We start from the raw sequence: 16,407 nt of genomic DNA, 5'->3' as shown, positions 1-16,407 counted from the left end.
CAGCAGCGTCTCCCCCCCCACCCCCCGCCACCTGCCTGTCCCCACAGCAGTTTGAAGAGAGGTGGGCTGGGCAGACATTGCAGAGTAGGGCTTTCCTTAGATTCCATAAAGGACCCTAAATAATGTAAGCCATCACCCCTTACTATTCTTGATCCTTGTCCCCTAACACATTGGGTGTTCACTTGTTCCCTGCCATATCCCTGGCACTTAGAGCTGTAGCTGGCACATACTAGGCCCCCTGTGTGCATCTGATTAATGACTTTAATGAATGAATGAATAACTGACTGAAGAAGTAGGGCAGAGCAGATGTCTGACCAGCTCCTTCTGGCCCTCTGGAAGCATCTCTCCCATCCCCAAACCTCTACTACTGAAGGACAGAGACTCTGGATTCTCTCGTGCTTAACTTTGTTGTTTGACATGACATTCACCTCTCCTAGGAAGGGGAGCTGCTTTGGTTCTCTGAGGAGATCTGTAGTTATGACAAAAGGCAGCACAAGGAATTCCCTTCCCTGTCTTTTCAGTATTTACTAGCTCTTTCTTCCTATGCAGAGGACAGCATCCCTTGGTTGAGTCCTGCTGTAAAACTCACCAATGACCCACAAACCGAGCTTTCAATGTGTCTCACTCATTAAGACCAAACCATGAGTCCCCGCTCAACTTCCTTCCACCCCAGTGGGATTGAGGCAGAAGTTTCTATGCTGCCCATGCTGATGAAACCAATCCCCAATCTTCTCTCTTCTCCTCCTAGCTCCGCACAAGGAAAGCAAAGAATGTAAGTGAGGGCAGAGTGGCCCTGGGGTTTTGTGACCATGCAGAGGGCAGCTCACGTCTGCCTGCATCCTGAGTGACAGCATCCTGGGGGGAGGGCGTTGGGGTTCAGTTTCAGGTGTCATGTATCTGGAAGACAGAGAAAGAAGTCCCCACATGTGCTACCATCTTTTTTCTTTTCTTTTTCAAGTTTGTAACATATATTTTTTATGTTGTGAGTCCTATCTCAGTGAGTCCTATCTCAGTCCATGTCTGAGTCCGGTCTCAGCTCTTGTTTGCGAGGGGCGGGATTAGAAGCTATTGGGAAGTTTGGCCTTAGCTGGCCTGTCACTGGGGAGTCAAAGCCACAGTGACCATTAGCAGGCACTGACTCCTGTCCTTGGCTCAGAAACAGTACCCCCCCCCCCCCCCCCGCCATGGCCTCAGTTGAACCTAGGATTTGAAGAACCAGAAAGATTTCAAAGGAGCTTGAAGAAAAGGTGTGACAGAAGTGAGAGACGCTGGTATGAGGGGGGCATCCCTGGGGATAAGAAGTGTCACCCGTGGGGAGACACAACTGAGCACTCTGGCAGTGGAAATATATGAGGATGTATGTGGGGCAGGCGGGAGCAGGGGCTTTGCAGGAGGCAGGGCGGTGGGAGGGCGGGGGTGGGGGAGGGAGGAGGACCACAGGGAATGGGGGCAGCTCTGACTCCTCAGTCCCCAAGAAGGACTGGTAGGTGGAGTTGAGGATGTTTGCACAAGGAAACTCTTTGAAGCTCTTCTCTGGTCCTCCCCACTCTGGACCTGGTTCCCTCCCCTCCATAAAGCCATTAGCTTCTGGTGCCAGCCCTATCTCTGCTCCATCTCTCTTGGTTCCAATCGTTGCATTCACAGACCTCCTGCCCTGAGGGAGGGGGAGGATTTATGGGGGGTAGAGGGGAGAGGGGGAGGGGGCATCCTTTAGAGGAGGAGAGGTCTGTTAGGAAAGTAGGGTGTGGGGAGCTGTTAGTCAGCTGGGCTAGAGGCCGGATCATTTCCGAGCTGGCTCTGCATGACAAAGGGGAAAGGAGCAAGTTTCTTCTTTGATCTGCCCCCTGCCGGCCCCACACACCTGCCTGTTGGTGCTCCCGCCCCAGCTGAGATCTCAAGAAGGAAAACCAAAAGGGGGTGGGGACCAGGCTGTGGCCGAGCTTCCCTGGATCCTGCTCAGGCCACCTTCCTCTCTTGGTGGCCCCAGGACAAAAATATCTCCTAGGCTGATGACCCGAAGCACCTGCCGCCCCCTCCCGGAGAGCCTGGAGACCCAGGGCTGCGGGAGCAGTGCGGTGAGATGAGGCGGGGGCGGCGTGGAGCGTGCGCGCCAGTGTGTGTTTGCGCGTGTAGAGTCGGAGGTGTTAAGGGGTCCTGGGAAGAAGACTCATTGGGGATGTGGGGTCACGCCCTGGATGGAAGCTAAGGGAGAAACGAGATGGGGGTGGGGGGTGAATGGGAGGGGGTGTGTTTTTATAGACTTACTCCAGGATCCAGAAGCAACGATTTTTCGTATGTTTCCAAGGGCTGGAGGAAAGGTGTTCTTTCGCGGATACAGGCACAGGCGTCAGTTACAAAAAAATATGGCAAAGATGTGGGAAGCTCTTGAACTACTAGGGAAGGGGTCATTGCTTCTGGAAGATGCGTCCTGGGCACAGACATTTGAGGCAAAAGTTGCAGACCAAAGCTGGCTGTGCCCCACTGTTGCTGTCTGTGCTCCTGGCTGCCCTTCCAGGGCCACAGCGCACAGGAGGGGAAAGAGGCCACCCAGGAAGACGCCGCCTCATCCGCAGGGGCTTTAGGGGCACACGGCTGGCTGTGGCTTTCACATTTCTCAGAGAAGTTGTCTTGAGAAGGTGCAAAATCCTCGCCCTTCTGTCTGCTATATTCCTGGTAATGGGAACGTGGGAATGCTGGAATGTGGAAACTTTCTTGGAGTGAGAAGAGTACAGATGGGAGGGAAGACACCTATTTGGCTATAGGTAAATCCAACTCACCAATTGTTCTTAGCCCGCGAAGGAGAGCCTCTGACTGCAGTGAGACATAGAGAGAGGAGGCGATGGGTACCCTGGTTTCTTTGGATGTTGGGGAACGGCAGGTGTCTGCTGCAGCAACCAAAGCATCCTCTTCATGGTGCACGGAGCACCATTCTTGGAATGACTTGTTTTCATTTCTCTTTTCTAGTTTCTCAGCTCATTGTTTCCTTTGGAATTAGGTCCTGAGTAGGGTTCCCACAGTTTGGGGTAAGAGACATGGAGGCTCCTATGGTGAGCAGAGTAGCAGTAAGAAATGGAGGTTGGAAAGAGGCTGAATTTCTTTGGGGGAGGTGGGGGGGGAGAGCAGAACTTGACATTAGACCCACCCAGAGCTCATCCTTTGTGCTTCCCTCCTCCTCTCCCCTGGTCCTGCCTCATCTGCTCCATTTCCACATTGATTCTCTCTCTGTTCTGCTTTCTCCAGGGAGCCCCATTTCAGAAGCCGACTGCCCCCGGGGTCTTCCCAGGGCACTGGGGAGGGCCGAGGCCGAGGCCGACCATGCCCAGTCTGCTGCTGCTCGCCGCTGCACTGCTGTCCAGCTGGGCTCAGCTTCCGGCCGAAGCCAGCTCCTGGTGGTGAGTGAGAGGGGCTGAAGTCCTTCTCTACAACCTACGCCTCCTTTGGTAATTAAATGTGGAGAAGGGTCACCGTGTGTTGTGATCATTCCTTTATTCGTAGGAATCCTGAGGACTGCTTTTATCCCAGGAAAACTAGGACAGCTTTTTCTCTCACAGGCCCCCAGAGGTAAAGGTTCACCAAGAATAAAGGATTAGTTCATCTGGTGTTTTCCTCTGATCCTGTCTGCATTCCCCTTTTCCTGGACCTTCCTCCGTCCTCATGGGTTGTTAGAAATAGCTCTTGTGTTGCTCTTGGATCAATAAGGATATTGATTTTTTTTTTCTGGTGGGGGCAAGGAGAATAGAATTCCTATTTTAGAAGTCTGATGACCAGATGAGAAATTGAGAGATATGCAGGACTGTGCGTGGCTTTCTTTTGTGTTTTGAAGACTAATGTCATTGCCAAGTCAACATGGAAATGGCAGGCACACCCCACCTATTTTGCATGGTCTGCACTCCCCCCCCCACCGCCCCACTCACATTTTTATTCCGATGGCAAATTTAACTGAACACTTTACTATATCTGGTAGAGGATGGAGCCAAAGGGAGAGCCCGTGAACTGATAGAGTGGGTTAGGGGATTTGTGGGTGGGATATGGAAGCGAAAACATTTAGACTATGTTGTGATGTATGAAAATTGGCTTCTGTTTTCGAGGCATAAGGGGAGTTCTATTTCAAGGAGTTTTTTGCTTTCCATCACATATCCTGCACTTGGGCTAAAGTGAACAAGTCGCCCCTACCCCTTGAACAAGTCACGTGCTCTCCTGTTGAGGTTTGGCCATTTCTGTCCTCTGCTTGGAATCAATGTCCTCTGCCCTCTCTGTCACCTTCTCTGCCTGTCCCCCGCCCTCCCCCTTTTAAGACCCGGTTCACACCATCGCCTTGTAAAAGCTTCTCTCCAGCTGTAAGAGCTCTTTCTCTATCTGATCACTGTGGATGCAGAAGTTCAAGTCTGCCTTTGGCATTTGACATCTCATGCGTCATCTGTGGCCGTGCCTCAGTTTTCCTCTGTTGCCCTTTGAAGGCAGGTGCTCTGTTTTACCTACCAATTTTTCTTCTCAAGCCCTTAGTACAGGGCCTTGTACACAGAAAGAAAGTGTGTGATAAATGTGTTGAATGAATGACTTAATGCTGCACATGGCATATACTCACTCCTTGGCCTTTTTTCCGCTTTCTGGATCTCTGCTGTAGGTCATTAGCTGTGAACCCGGTGCAGAGACCCGAGGTGTTTATCATCGGTGCCCAGCCCGTGTGCAGCCAGCTTCCCGGGCTGTCCCCTGGCCAGAGAAAGCTGTGCCAACTGTACCAGGAGCACATGGCCTACATAGGGGAGGGAGCCAAGACAGGCATCAAGGAATGCCAGTACCAGTTCCGGCAGAGGCGTTGGAACTGCAGCATCGTGGACAACACGTCTGTCTTCGGGAGAGTCATGCAGATAGGTAAGAGGCCTCCCAGACACCGCCTGGCTAAAGGAACTGGGCTCACCCGGCCTGGGTGCAAGTACCTCAGGACTGGCGCGGAGAGCCCTCACAAGTGTCCAGTTCTCTCGAGGCTTGGAAGCAGTGTGCAAGGCGACGGGGAAGCATTCAGGAAGCAGAGTTTTGGATGATGTGTGGGTGGCACAGCTCAGTGCTCAGCTGGTGCTCCGCTGCTGGCCTCATCCTTTTTGGGACAACCAAACTTCCTCACTCGAGAAAGGTGGCAGAACAGCCGAGCTGAGTTAGAGTGGATTAGCAAGACTGCCTGCCGCCACTGCCCTTCGCCCCAGCACAGGGCAGCTCCCGTGCTCCTGCTCTGGTGGCAGCATTGGGTAGAAAACCAAAAAAGCCTGTATGACTTTTGCCTCTTCCACTTGGACCCTGAGAGAGATAGAAACTTTGAGCCAAATTGCTGATAGCTATCATTAACCTGACCCAGATCCAGTCCTGGCTTTTTCATTCCAAAGGGGATGTGTGTGAAAGTGGGGGAAGGGGACAGACCCAGAAGAAAGAGGAGAGGCCACCACCTCTTCCTGGATTCCTGTCCTTTCCCCTCTCCCACTTGGACCCTCTGGCTGCCCTATTGCTTGGATGGAGGTGTGATCTGGGGTCTAATTGTTTTAGGTCCTTTTGAAATGCAATCCTCCTCTCCCTGGCAAGAAATTGAGAAATCCGGCCCTATTCTACTGGGTCTGATCCCCAGGGCCATAAAAGGAAGGTGTTAGAGCACTGTATTCTTCTGTCTGCTATTCTCCCAAAAAAGTTTCTCCTCCAAGGATGGCATTCCGGAATTACCTGAGGCTGAGTTTTCCCCAAAGAATGCTTTTAGCAGCAAGCAGGGTGTTTGGAAGACCTCTCCTTCCTGACCCTTTTCCCTATCTCCCCTGCCCCATATTGACAAGCGAGGACCAGGGGAAAGTATGCTCTGAACCTTGCTGTTCTCTTCCTTCCTTCAGTATTCACTCAAGGGCCATACAAGGAATTCTCATGTGTTCCTGCAACAGTCTTATCAGGCAGTTTTCCTAAAAAAGAATGGACTTGGGTTAAGTGAGAATTGTTTGTAGTTTATTGATTCTTCTAAATACACTCGGTATATGGTGAAGTCTTAGCAGCACTGCCTGCTCTGGGTTCTGGGGGAGGAAAGTAGGAGACCCAGGTATAGAGAGAGGCATCCACTAATCACTGTAAGGGAACTCCTGTTTGTTTGGGACCTCATGTGTGCCTGACATTGGCTAGATCCTTTTCATGTGTAATTTTGTTTGAGTGAAGGCCAAGAATTGAGCTTTACTTCAGGAAAGAATCCAGATTTGATTGGGGGAATGACCTATGAAAGCAGATCTTACCATTGTCTCTGTACGCTATTCTGTTACAAATGGAACCCTCCGCTTGACTTCTTTCCACAGTTTCTTTTTGTAGCTTCCCTGCAGACAGACTTATACTACCCAGGAAGTTATCCTCCAGTCATCCCTTTGGGCCCAGGGTGGCTCCTAGTGAGTCTTCTGTCTGCTATCTTGTGTTACAACTTCCAAGAAAGTCCTGCCTTTTTTGAAGCTGCTGCAAGACTCCACCAGCAGAGGGCAGCAGAGTAGCTTGGAGGGAGCTACTGACACTGCCCCCAGCCTTGGTCAGGGGAACATGGGGGCACCTTCCTGGCAGTGGGTGTGGAGCAGAGACAGAGAGCATGGAACTGTCCTGCTGTCTCCTAGGGGATAGATGGCAGGTATCTCCAGCAGTTCCATGGCTGCTGGTTTCTTAGACTTTTTACTTGAGATGGTTTGAGTTTCCGCTCTGAGTTTTTCCACATATAGAGAAACTCCCCACCTTGCTCGTCCATTCTGAAGCCCTGCATCATGTCTTGTTTTCTGGGAATGGCACTATGGTCTGTACTAACCAGGCCTGTCGGAGGACCCAAATGCTCCCCCTGAATGCAGAGCCACCCACACTCAGTACCTAATGATGCCCCCAACCAAAAGAGGCAGAGTAATTGCAAGGACAGCTAATCCACCTGAGGACAGACTGGGATCTGAAACCATCAGGACAGACCAGGACCATCAGAGCACATAGTGGCTGCAGTATTATGCTCAGTTGTAGGTACGTTATTTTGAAAGGCAGTTCTGGGAGGAGTGATTTGGCTCTGAAAAGCATGTTTCCTAAAAAACCGAGGAAGAGATCAGACGTGTAGCCTGGAAAAGAGAAAACATAAAAGGCGTATCAGTTGTTTTCAAATGCTGAAAGGCTGTCAAATGGAAAGGGATTAGACAGCGTAGCTCCAGTGGGTGGAAGTTATAGGGAGGCATTTTTCAACTTACTGTAAGAAAGAATATTCTGGTGAGTAGAGTCATTAATAGATGATGGGATGGGATGGGTTGCCTTGAAAATCCAGCCTGCTTCCCTGAAAAATGCGTGAAAGGAAGACTCACGGTGGGTGGGTTGTCATTGGGCTGCAGATCAGAGGCTCCTTCCTGTCCCAGAAGGCCCAGTCAGGGGCTTGAGGCTCCATTTTAGCAAGACTTCTTAGACATGGCTCCCTCAAAGTGGGGCCTAGGCCCTCCTCCCTAAAGGCCTTTTGGTCACCCTAGCATCCTGGTTGCTCATTCTCATAGTCTGACTACCCTAGATTAGATAAAGCTCCAGTGGTTTCAGCACTGACTACATGTCGAGCTTGATGGCTGAATCATGAGAGTGACTTCCTGCATCACCTGGGTTTTTCTTGCGTGGCTCCTAGTCCACATCTGACCAGAAGCTGACCCCTGGTTACTTGAGAAACACTGACTTGCCCAGTCTGGTCTGGTTGCAAGCTTCACCGTGTCCTGCCCAGACAATTGAGAAGTAGGGCAAAGTTGAGAGATCACTCTAGACCTATTGATGAATGCAGGCCACTTCCCTGTCCACCTGCCAAGACAGGATTATGGGATGTCTGCTTCTGACCACAAGACTCAAGAGAGGAGGAAATGGAGAACAGAAGATTCTGCCTAGTTTAATCCCTGAGATCAAGATTGGATCTCAGATTCCTGCTAAGAACCTAGCCCTTTTCTTCCATACCTGAGTTTTTATGAGTGGTATTTATTATGACAGCCTTACTGAAACAGAATTCGCATGCTGTATAATCACCATTTTAAAGAGTACATACAGGTTGGTGTATATTCAGAGGATTGTGCAACCATCGCCACTGTCCAATTCCAGAACATTTTTGTAACCCTATGAAAAAACCTGCATACCTGTTAGTAATCACTCTCCCTCCCTCCCCTTCTGCTGAAACCCTAGGCCATCACAAATCTTCTGTCTCTATGAATTTTCTTATTATGGACATTTCATATAAATGAGATCATACACTATGTGGTCTTTTGTATCTGGTTCAGTACAGATGCCAAATGCTAGGGGCACCTGGCTGGCTCAGTTGGTGGAGCATGTGACTTTTGATCTCGGGGTTGTGGGTTCCAGCCCTATGTTGGGTGTAGAGATTACTGAAAAATAAAATCTTTTAAAAAATGTTAAGTGATTCACTCAGTATAATGATTCAAGGTTCATCCACATTGTAGCTTGTACCAGCACTCGATTACTTTGTATGGCTAAATAATATTCCACCGCTTGGATAATGCCACCTTGAGTTTACCCATTCATCCACTGATGGACAATATGAGCTCTTTCCATTTTTTTGGCTATGATGAATAATGCTTCAGTGAACATGCAGGTATAAGTTTTTGTGTGAGTGTATTTTTATTTATCCTGGATATATCTTAAGAGTGGAATTGCTAGGTCATATGGTGATTCTGTGTTTAACCTTGTGAGGAGCTGCCAGACTGTTTTCCAAAGCTTAAGGTTTCCACTAGGACTACATGAGCATTCCAGCTTCCTCATATCCTCACCAACTTGTTACTAGTGCCTTTTTTTTTAAAGCTTTTATTTTTTTTTAAGTCATCTCTACACCCCCTGTGGGGCTTGAACTTACAGTCCCGAGATCAGGAGTCGCATGCTGTACTCACTGAGGCAGCCAGGCACCTTACTATTGCTTTTTTGATTATAGCCATCCTCGTGAGTGCACAGTGGTATCTCACTGTGATTTTGATTTGCATTTCCCTAGTGGCTGAATATTATTTTTTCATAACATTTTTTATTGAAGTGGAACATAACAGGAGTTTTTTGTGTTTTTGTTTTGTTTTGTTAATCTCAGTAAGATCTCTTTTTAAGTTTATTTATTTATTTATTTTGGGGGTGGGGAGTGTGCATGCAAGTGAGGGAGGGGCAGAGAGAGAATGAGAGAGGGAGAATCCCAAGCAGGCTCCATGCTCAGTGCACAGCCCATGCTGAGCCTGATGTGGGGCTCGGTCCCACAACCCTGGGATCATGACCTGAGCCGAAATCAAGTTGGACGCTCAACCGACTGAGCCACCCAGGCGCTCCTACATCATATGAGTTTTTAAGTGGTTAGAGGAATACAGTTCAGATTTTCTACTGGGAGTGATTTGGATATTTGGAGAGACCATGCTGAGGGTCCTATAGATGTGGTTTCCCAGTGCTCATGAGTTGGGAGGCAGTGTGGACCCAATAGAAGACAGAGGGAAACAGCTTGGATGATCCTGGACATTGTAATTCGGGTTCACTTCTACTCCTGGTCTTTGCCACTATCTAGCTAGATAATGGCAGCAATAAAAAAGGCAGATGCATGGCCCATAGAGTGGTGAGAACTTGGCATCTGTGAGGGAGAGGTTTGTGCTAGGATACAGTCTTACTATTGGTCCCATGATTGCTACTCTGTCTCATCTTCCTCCCACAGGTTCTATAAACTCCTTAATGCCCACTGTCCCCTCCAGTTAGGTCTGCCTCCTAGGAATCTGCTGGCTATGTACCCTTCCCTGGAATGGATGTTAGTGCGGGCCAAGGCTGGAGGGGTTCATTCATGCCCTGTGTGTGTTCACAGGGCAGAGGAGGCAAATTTATGCTCATTATCAGGAGAAGTTTCTGACCATTAGAGCCATGGAAAGTGAAAGGTGCTTCTCCTGACATCATTTCCCCTGGAGTATTAAGGCCCAGGCGATGGTTTTGGGTCCAGGAGAGACAGAAGGAAGGAAGGGGCCTCCCCAGAGAGCTGGCATCCTTCACCACCTCTCTTGCCTTCTCTTGCAGGGAGCCGGGAGACGGCCTTCACCTACGCAGTGAGCGCGGCAGGCGTGGTGAACGCCATCAGCCGAGCTTGCCGCGAGGGTGAGCTCTCCACGTGTGGCTGCAGCCGGACAGCGCGGCCCAAGGACCTTCCCCGGGACTGGCTGTGGGGCGGCTGCGGGGACAATGTGGAATATGGCTACCGCTTTGCTAAGGAGTTCGTGGATGCCCGCGAGCGGGAGAAGAACTTTGCCAAGGGGTCGGAGGAGCAGGGCCGAGTACTCATGAACCTGCAGAACAATGAGGCGGGTCGGAGGGTAAGCTGGAGCTCTCCCACCTCCACACATACCGTGGGGTCCCTGGCTCATTCCTGGCTGAGCCAGGAACAGTGGCTTGGCTGTGAAAAAGGGGGTAGGTCTGACCATGGTGATTCTTACCTACCGTGGCTGACCTGGATTCCTGCATTAATGCCCCATTCCATTTCACAAGGCTCTGTTTCCCAACGGGCACATGCAGGTGTAATTTTTATAAACCTCATTTATTTTTTCACAGGACATCTGTCCCTATGGGACTTAGGAGGCATCAGGATTCTAGGCATACAGAGTAGAGTTCTTGTCTGCCCTTCCTTTGTAACGTGAGCAGATAGGATGGTGGGAAGTTTAGGCCATTTGACCTAGCCAAGGGTTTATGATTTGTTGGAGGCTCAGGTAAAAGCAGAGCTGACTTTTAAGAGCTGCCACCATGCGTGTCCAGAAGCCCAATCCAAAAGCACATGCAAGTGCTAACATCAAACACAGTTCTGTGCATGAGTGGAAGCAGGATGGGTAACCACCTTCTCAAGGCTGTGTCACGAATGTGATGCGAGATGTGACTGTTGGGTGAGCCTCCGTTTCAGTGGAAACTATAATGTGGGGTTTGAGGTGAGCGTGGTTTATTGCACATGCAGAGCATACCTGGGCAATGGCTCTAGCTTTCCTTTGTGGTGTGCTGAGGAGCACGGGCCTTCTCTGCCTGCCCCTCGCTCATGAAGGCCTCACCGCTGAGCACATGCTCTGCCTCCCCTTCCCTTTGCTGCTCCCGACATGATCTGTCTCTGCTGCAGGAAACCAGAGGGCTCGCTGGGGCAGAAGCTCTCCTTCTGCTGGTTTGGTACATCCCGTGTGCAGGGGAGTGTGGATGTGCGTCCAAGTCTCCTCCTAGAGAGGTCTGAGGTCTGAGCTCTGGGGAGTCCCTCCTGGCACAGGGCCAGGGGACTGCAGACCTCTTAGGAAACCACACAGACTTCTTTCTGGGAGCTCTGTCTGCACTCAGGTCTGCATCAAGCCAGTTTGCAAGGTACTGTAGGGACACCAGAGATGAACCCGTTAAACAGTGGGGCCAGCAGCTTCTTGAGAAGAAATACATTGAGAAATTTAGTGTTGGTTCATTGGTGATTCAGCAATAGGATATGGATGTATTTCTTAAAAAGTTTATTAACTTAAAAAAATCAACTCATGTTTCATAGGAACACATATTGAATAAATGGAACTGAAATGTCTTTTATAGGAACTGGGATCTGTGATGTTGGTTTGGTAGAACATGGTGCACTTGTGTAAACTTAGTATCATCAATAGTGTGATGTCAAGTTGAAATTAGAATTGGTTACTTAGCCAGTGTCTTTCTTACAAAGCCCATACCCGGAGGCTGAATCTGGGGTTGGGGGGGTGGTATTAATCTGTGGTGATGATAGGAATTCTGGGTGTTGCTCCAGTACAAACCAGAGCAGAGAGAGCAGCACTGTCTTAGATGACCTTCCATTCTCAGGGCATCTCCGGGGCCACTTCCTTCCGCCGTCCCCCAGGACTTTGTCTCTGTTTGGCAGTCTGCTTGCCAGTCTTTGGGTATCTACCATGAGACATTTGGCAAAAAAGGTTAGGATCTTCACTTTATCTCCTGAATGCCCAGATTCTATCCAGTTTTCAAGATCCCACTTCAAACAGCACCTACTCCTTAAAATCTTCCCCACCCCCCATAATTAGTAGTCTCTCTGCCTTTGAACCACAGTAGAGCAGTTGCTATGTTTCTTGAGGTATTCCTTACTCTACCTCATCCCACTGGCTGTGACTTCCTGAGGACAGGGATTCCATCTATAGCTCTTTGAAACAACGCTCACCGTGCTTTACATGAGTGGGCACATGCAAATGTGCAGAGCAAAGCCCCCGTATTGCCTCCTAGGAAGAGGTCAAATTCATGGAAGGCTGTTTCCCGTCTCTGCTCTGTGCTATCCTTGGGGAGTTGTGGCAGATGCCGAGGTGACTAGGCATTCATCCTAATCGGGACTCCATTTCAGTCACAGTCTTGACCCCACTTCTGCTGGCTCCTCATTTTATTGCCCTTAATTGTTTGTTTGTTTGTTCTGGCCCTTATCTTGGCAAACCTTCCTTCCATCTGCCTTGTTTCTCACTTACACACCTTTCCTGTCTTCCTCTGTCTGTCTCCCTGCCTTTGGGCCCCCTTCCTCCAGTCTCCACACCTCTTCCACAGCCTTTATCTCTCCCTTTGCTCCTGTCTGCTCCAGGTTGGGAATTCCTGTCCCTCTCTATTTTTTCTCCCCTCTCTGAGGAGCAGGCCTCTGCCATCAATCACCATCTGAGGCCAAAGGTATTCACCTCCCACCTCCTCACACCTACACAAACAGTTCCTTAGGAAAGACTAAAATGGCGGCAGGGATCGAAAATTCCCTGCACTTGTATTCTACAACCAATTAAAAATTTTATTTTTAAGTAATCTCTACACTTAACATGAGACTCAAACTCACAACAGCCCCAAGATCAAGAATTGCACACTCTACCGACTGAGCCAGCCAGGAGCCCCAAACCATTTTTTTAACAGACTATCTAGGATCTGACGTGTTGGCCACAGAATAAATCTTGGGCATACTTTGCAAGCAATTTCTCTTGGCCTTTGAGAGTCTCTAGTAACCCCATTCTAGACATCGATGGCAAGAGCAGTGGGTTGATACTGCCTTGTCACTCAAGGGCTTAAGCATTTTCCAGATAAAAGCTGCCTAATCCTTGTGACATTCCTATCAGTTACCAAGCTCAGTCACACCATTAGTGCAGAAGAGGGACTTAGGGCTTTGGCAAGGAGCAAGATGTAGAACCAAGAAAATATTTTAAAACTTTGTTGCTTTTTCAGTTAGCAGAAAAGGCCAAACATTGAGATTTTCCCCCCTTTTCCTGTAAGAGGAGCTTATATATATTATCAATAGTAAACTATTTGAATATACAAATATTACAGTGTCTCCATAGATGAAAGGTGGAATGAATGTCTGCATAGTGAAGATCCGTGACACTCTTCCTCTTGGATTTGTTTTACGAAAGCTCCGTTCTTACTCTGCGGAGTCGTCTCCGGCTCTCCTTCCCCAAATCTCCCTAAGTGTTTGCTTCCAGTAGAGATGCTTATCCTGTTCCCTTGGTCACTTAGTGGTGGGGTATACAGTTTTAGGCCCTTAATGTTTCCTCTTTCCAGCAGCACCAGATGCCTGACCTCCCTCTCCAAACCGAGGACCATTTCCAGAGGAATGTCAGGCCCCGGCTCAGACTGGGGGATTTGTGCCAGAAGAGGGTAATTGCAGACCCTGTCTTTGAAGTGCCTGTTGGAATGGGGTGTTGGTTCCTTTATGCCCTGGGCCTGGAGCTGCCAGTCAAGTGCTGGGCCTTTAACGCTAGGGAGGAGGCTCCTTCCTTCTCCACCCTAACCTGTTTTTAAGCCCCAAGATTGGAGTGCAAAAGTGCTAGTCATCCTGACTCCCTTCTGGGTGGCCCTGGCCAGATTACTGAGCCTCTCTAGAGCTTCAGTTCCTCCACCACAAAATAGTGGGGATAATTCCACACCAGAAAAAAAATCAGGAAGAGTTTTGACAATAGTAAGATGAGCTGATGATGGTTAAGCTATTTCTTGCACCTGCAGTGGTCTCTGTGCAGTGCTGAATAAAGACACAATCTGGGGACTCTTGAAAAGAAATCCTAGAGAAACCCTTGAAAAAATGAGTCCCGACTCCGTCCATGACAATAGCTGTGGCATAAGAAAATGTTTTGCAGCAGGCTTGCATTTTTATCTTGCCATCTGTACACCCGGGCCTGCCTCCAGGGCTATTGGACACAATGCATCGGTATGCTTTCATTGAAAAGCACTTTGTAAGCAGCTTTTTGCTGCTTTTTTGCTGCTCCCTCTCATTGCCTTCTTTCTCCTCCCCTCAGGCTGTGTATAAGATGGCAGACGTGGCCTGCAAATGCCACGGCGTCTCAGGGTCCTGCAGCCTCAAGACGTGCTGGCTGCAGCTGGCCGAGTTCCGCAAGGTGGGGGACCAGCTGAAGGAGAAGTACGACAGCGCGGCCGCCATGCGCATCACCCGCAAAGGCAAGCTGGAGCTGGTCAACAGCCGCTTCAACCAGCCCACCCCGGAGGACCTGGTCTACGTGGACCCCAGCCCTGACTACTGCCTGCGCAACGAGACCACAGGCTCCCTGGGCACTCAGGGCCGCCTCTGCAACAAGACCTCGGAGGGCATGGACGGCTGCGAGCTCATGTGCTGTGGCCGCGGCTACGACCAGTTCAAGAGTGTCCAGGTGGAGCGCTGTCACTGCAAGTTCCACTGGTGCTGCTTCGTCAAGTGCAGGAAATGCACTGAGATCGTCGACCAGTACGTGTGCAAATAGCCAGCGAGGGCCCGCCCACTCCTCTGGCCTCGCCTCTGCTCTGCCTCACAAAGTTTATATTATAGAAATCTATATAAATCTATTTTATATTTGTATAAATAAATGGATGGATGATAAATAATTAAAAGAAGAAAATGGAAAGGAAAAGCTTATTTAAGAGACGCTGGAGACCTTTGAGGATTGAACTGTGCTGGTTCTCTACTCTGGGTGGTTGGGGAAAGGGGATTCTCCCCCTCCCTCTGGTGGGTCCTTGCAGTGGGTAGGGACTCGGGGATATTCACTGTCAGGCCACCACGGCCTCGAGGAGACTCATGGTGGTTAGATGGAGAAGATGCTTTTGTCTGAAGTCTGGAGTCTTTGCTGGGTGGACAGCCGCCCTGTGACCCCCGTCGTTAGCCAGGAGGCCCTGTGCAAGGTGGCAGAACTCAGCTCAAACCATTGCATCCTCGGGGTCTTGTCAGAAAACCGATCATTTCTGTAAGAGGCCCAGGGCTTGCTTACCCTTGGGTTTATGTGCACCCTTGCAGAATCCACAGTTACAGGAACGAGGACAGGTCCCATGTCATCTCTGACCGGTGGCCACAAAGTAGACCTGCATCTCCCCAGACTCCTGGACCTGACTTTCCAGCGAGAATTATTCTCCCTCCACAGTTCACTAGCTCCTGCAACCCATTCCCTGTGCCGAGGGGAAAGCGAGTCCCTTGGCCTGACTTGTTAGGAGACATGTGAACGGAGTATTTGTGCCACAGCTGCAGAGAGCCAGGAGCATAACTGGACCAAGTGAACATTGATTGCACTGTGCTCCCGCAGGGAGGGGCAGCTGGGGTGTTGCTGTCACTTCCTCCATCACGGGGGCCCCACCAATGACAGGACGCGTGGCCAAGTCAGGCTCCGCTGGCCCGGCACCGTCTTTTCATCTCTGCCCCAGATGTACAGTTTCTCTCTGATATTAAATACCCTTCACTGGAATTTCTCTCCCTTTCCTTTTTGGACACGCGATTATGTTTCATGAGTCTCCTTTTATGTTTGATCTGATCCTTAGAACCCTGCTCCACGGTGCACGTATGGGAGAAGGTAAGGGCATGGAAATGCTTTAGAACTCTAGCCTGGTGGTTGGAGACAGAATAGTATGAAAATTAAGTAAGTTTATGCATTTAAGCACTCTCCCCAAGGGTTAGCCCAAAGTTAAATACTCATAAATGATAGCTATTAGTATTACTATTATGAAAAAAATATCACAATTCTAAGCAAAAGAATTCAGAGATTTCAGTTTAAACCTCATGTCTACCTTCCCTTCTTCCATTTTACAGCCCACCCAGTTATCCCTGGTTTGGTCACTGGGTCCTTGGTAAAGCACAGGTGATGGGGACACTCTCTGCAGCCTTCTCTATGTTGTGATCTCCTGTCTTGGACTCCAGGATGTGGAGACGGGAGAGAGAGGGAGACAGAGTTCAGGGGTGATCCACAAAGGGAGATGTTATATTGTAGAACAGGAGGAAGTAGTTATGGGGAGACACATTGATCCAGGTGCAACGGAGTGGCTAGCCTGCAGGTGACCCAGTAAGTAACCACATAAAAACACCAGTTTTATTCTAGAAAAGTTTACTTCTGGGGAAATAATGGAATTAAAGGAGTTAACTTGGGTTGTAATGAACAAATTATATTGCAAAACAATGTGAAAGAGGTTCTGTCTGAG

At 49.5% G+C, this 16,407-nt stretch overlaps 1 protein-coding gene across 1 annotated transcript; it reads left to right on the top strand.

The window, feature by feature from the left end:
- Positions 1 to 3,240: 3,240 nt before the first annotated feature.
- WNT5B (Wnt family member 5B) lies at positions 3,241 to 15,855 on the top strand. Its single transcript, XM_049627043.1, has 4 exons — positions 3,241 to 3,392; positions 4,625 to 4,872; positions 10,036 to 10,328; positions 14,253 to 15,855. The coding sequence occupies exons 1-4, from the start codon at positions 3,316 to 3,318 to the stop codon at positions 14,709 to 14,711; spliced, it is 1,077 nt and encodes a 358-aa protein (XP_049483000.1). The 5' UTR covers positions 3,241 to 3,315; the 3' UTR covers positions 14,712 to 15,855.
- The last annotated feature ends 552 nt before the right edge of the window (positions 15,856 to 16,407 follow it).

Source organism: Panthera uncia, chromosome B4 (genome assembly GCF_023721935.1).
Source record: "Panthera uncia isolate 11264 chromosome B4, Puncia_PCG_1.0, whole genome shotgun sequence".
Taxonomy (NCBI): domain Eukaryota; kingdom Metazoa; phylum Chordata; class Mammalia; order Carnivora; family Felidae; genus Panthera; species Panthera uncia.
The sequence above is the reverse complement of the archived record's forward strand: the minus strand, read 5'-3'. Positions and strand labels throughout refer to the sequence as shown.

Coding starts and splice junctions, on each gene's coding strand:
- WNT5B (XM_049627043.1), top strand. CDS start 3,316: ATGCCCAGTCTGCTGCTGCTCGCCGCTGCACTGCTGTCCAGCTGGGCT. Junction 3,393..4,624: donor GCCGAAGCCAGCTCCTGGTG/GTGAGTGAGAGG, acceptor TCTCTGCTGTAG/GTCATTAGCTGTGAACCCGG. Junction 10,329..14,252: donor ACAATGAGGCGGGTCGGAGG/GTAAGCTGGAGC, acceptor TCCTCCCCTCAG/GCTGTGTATAAGATGGCAGA.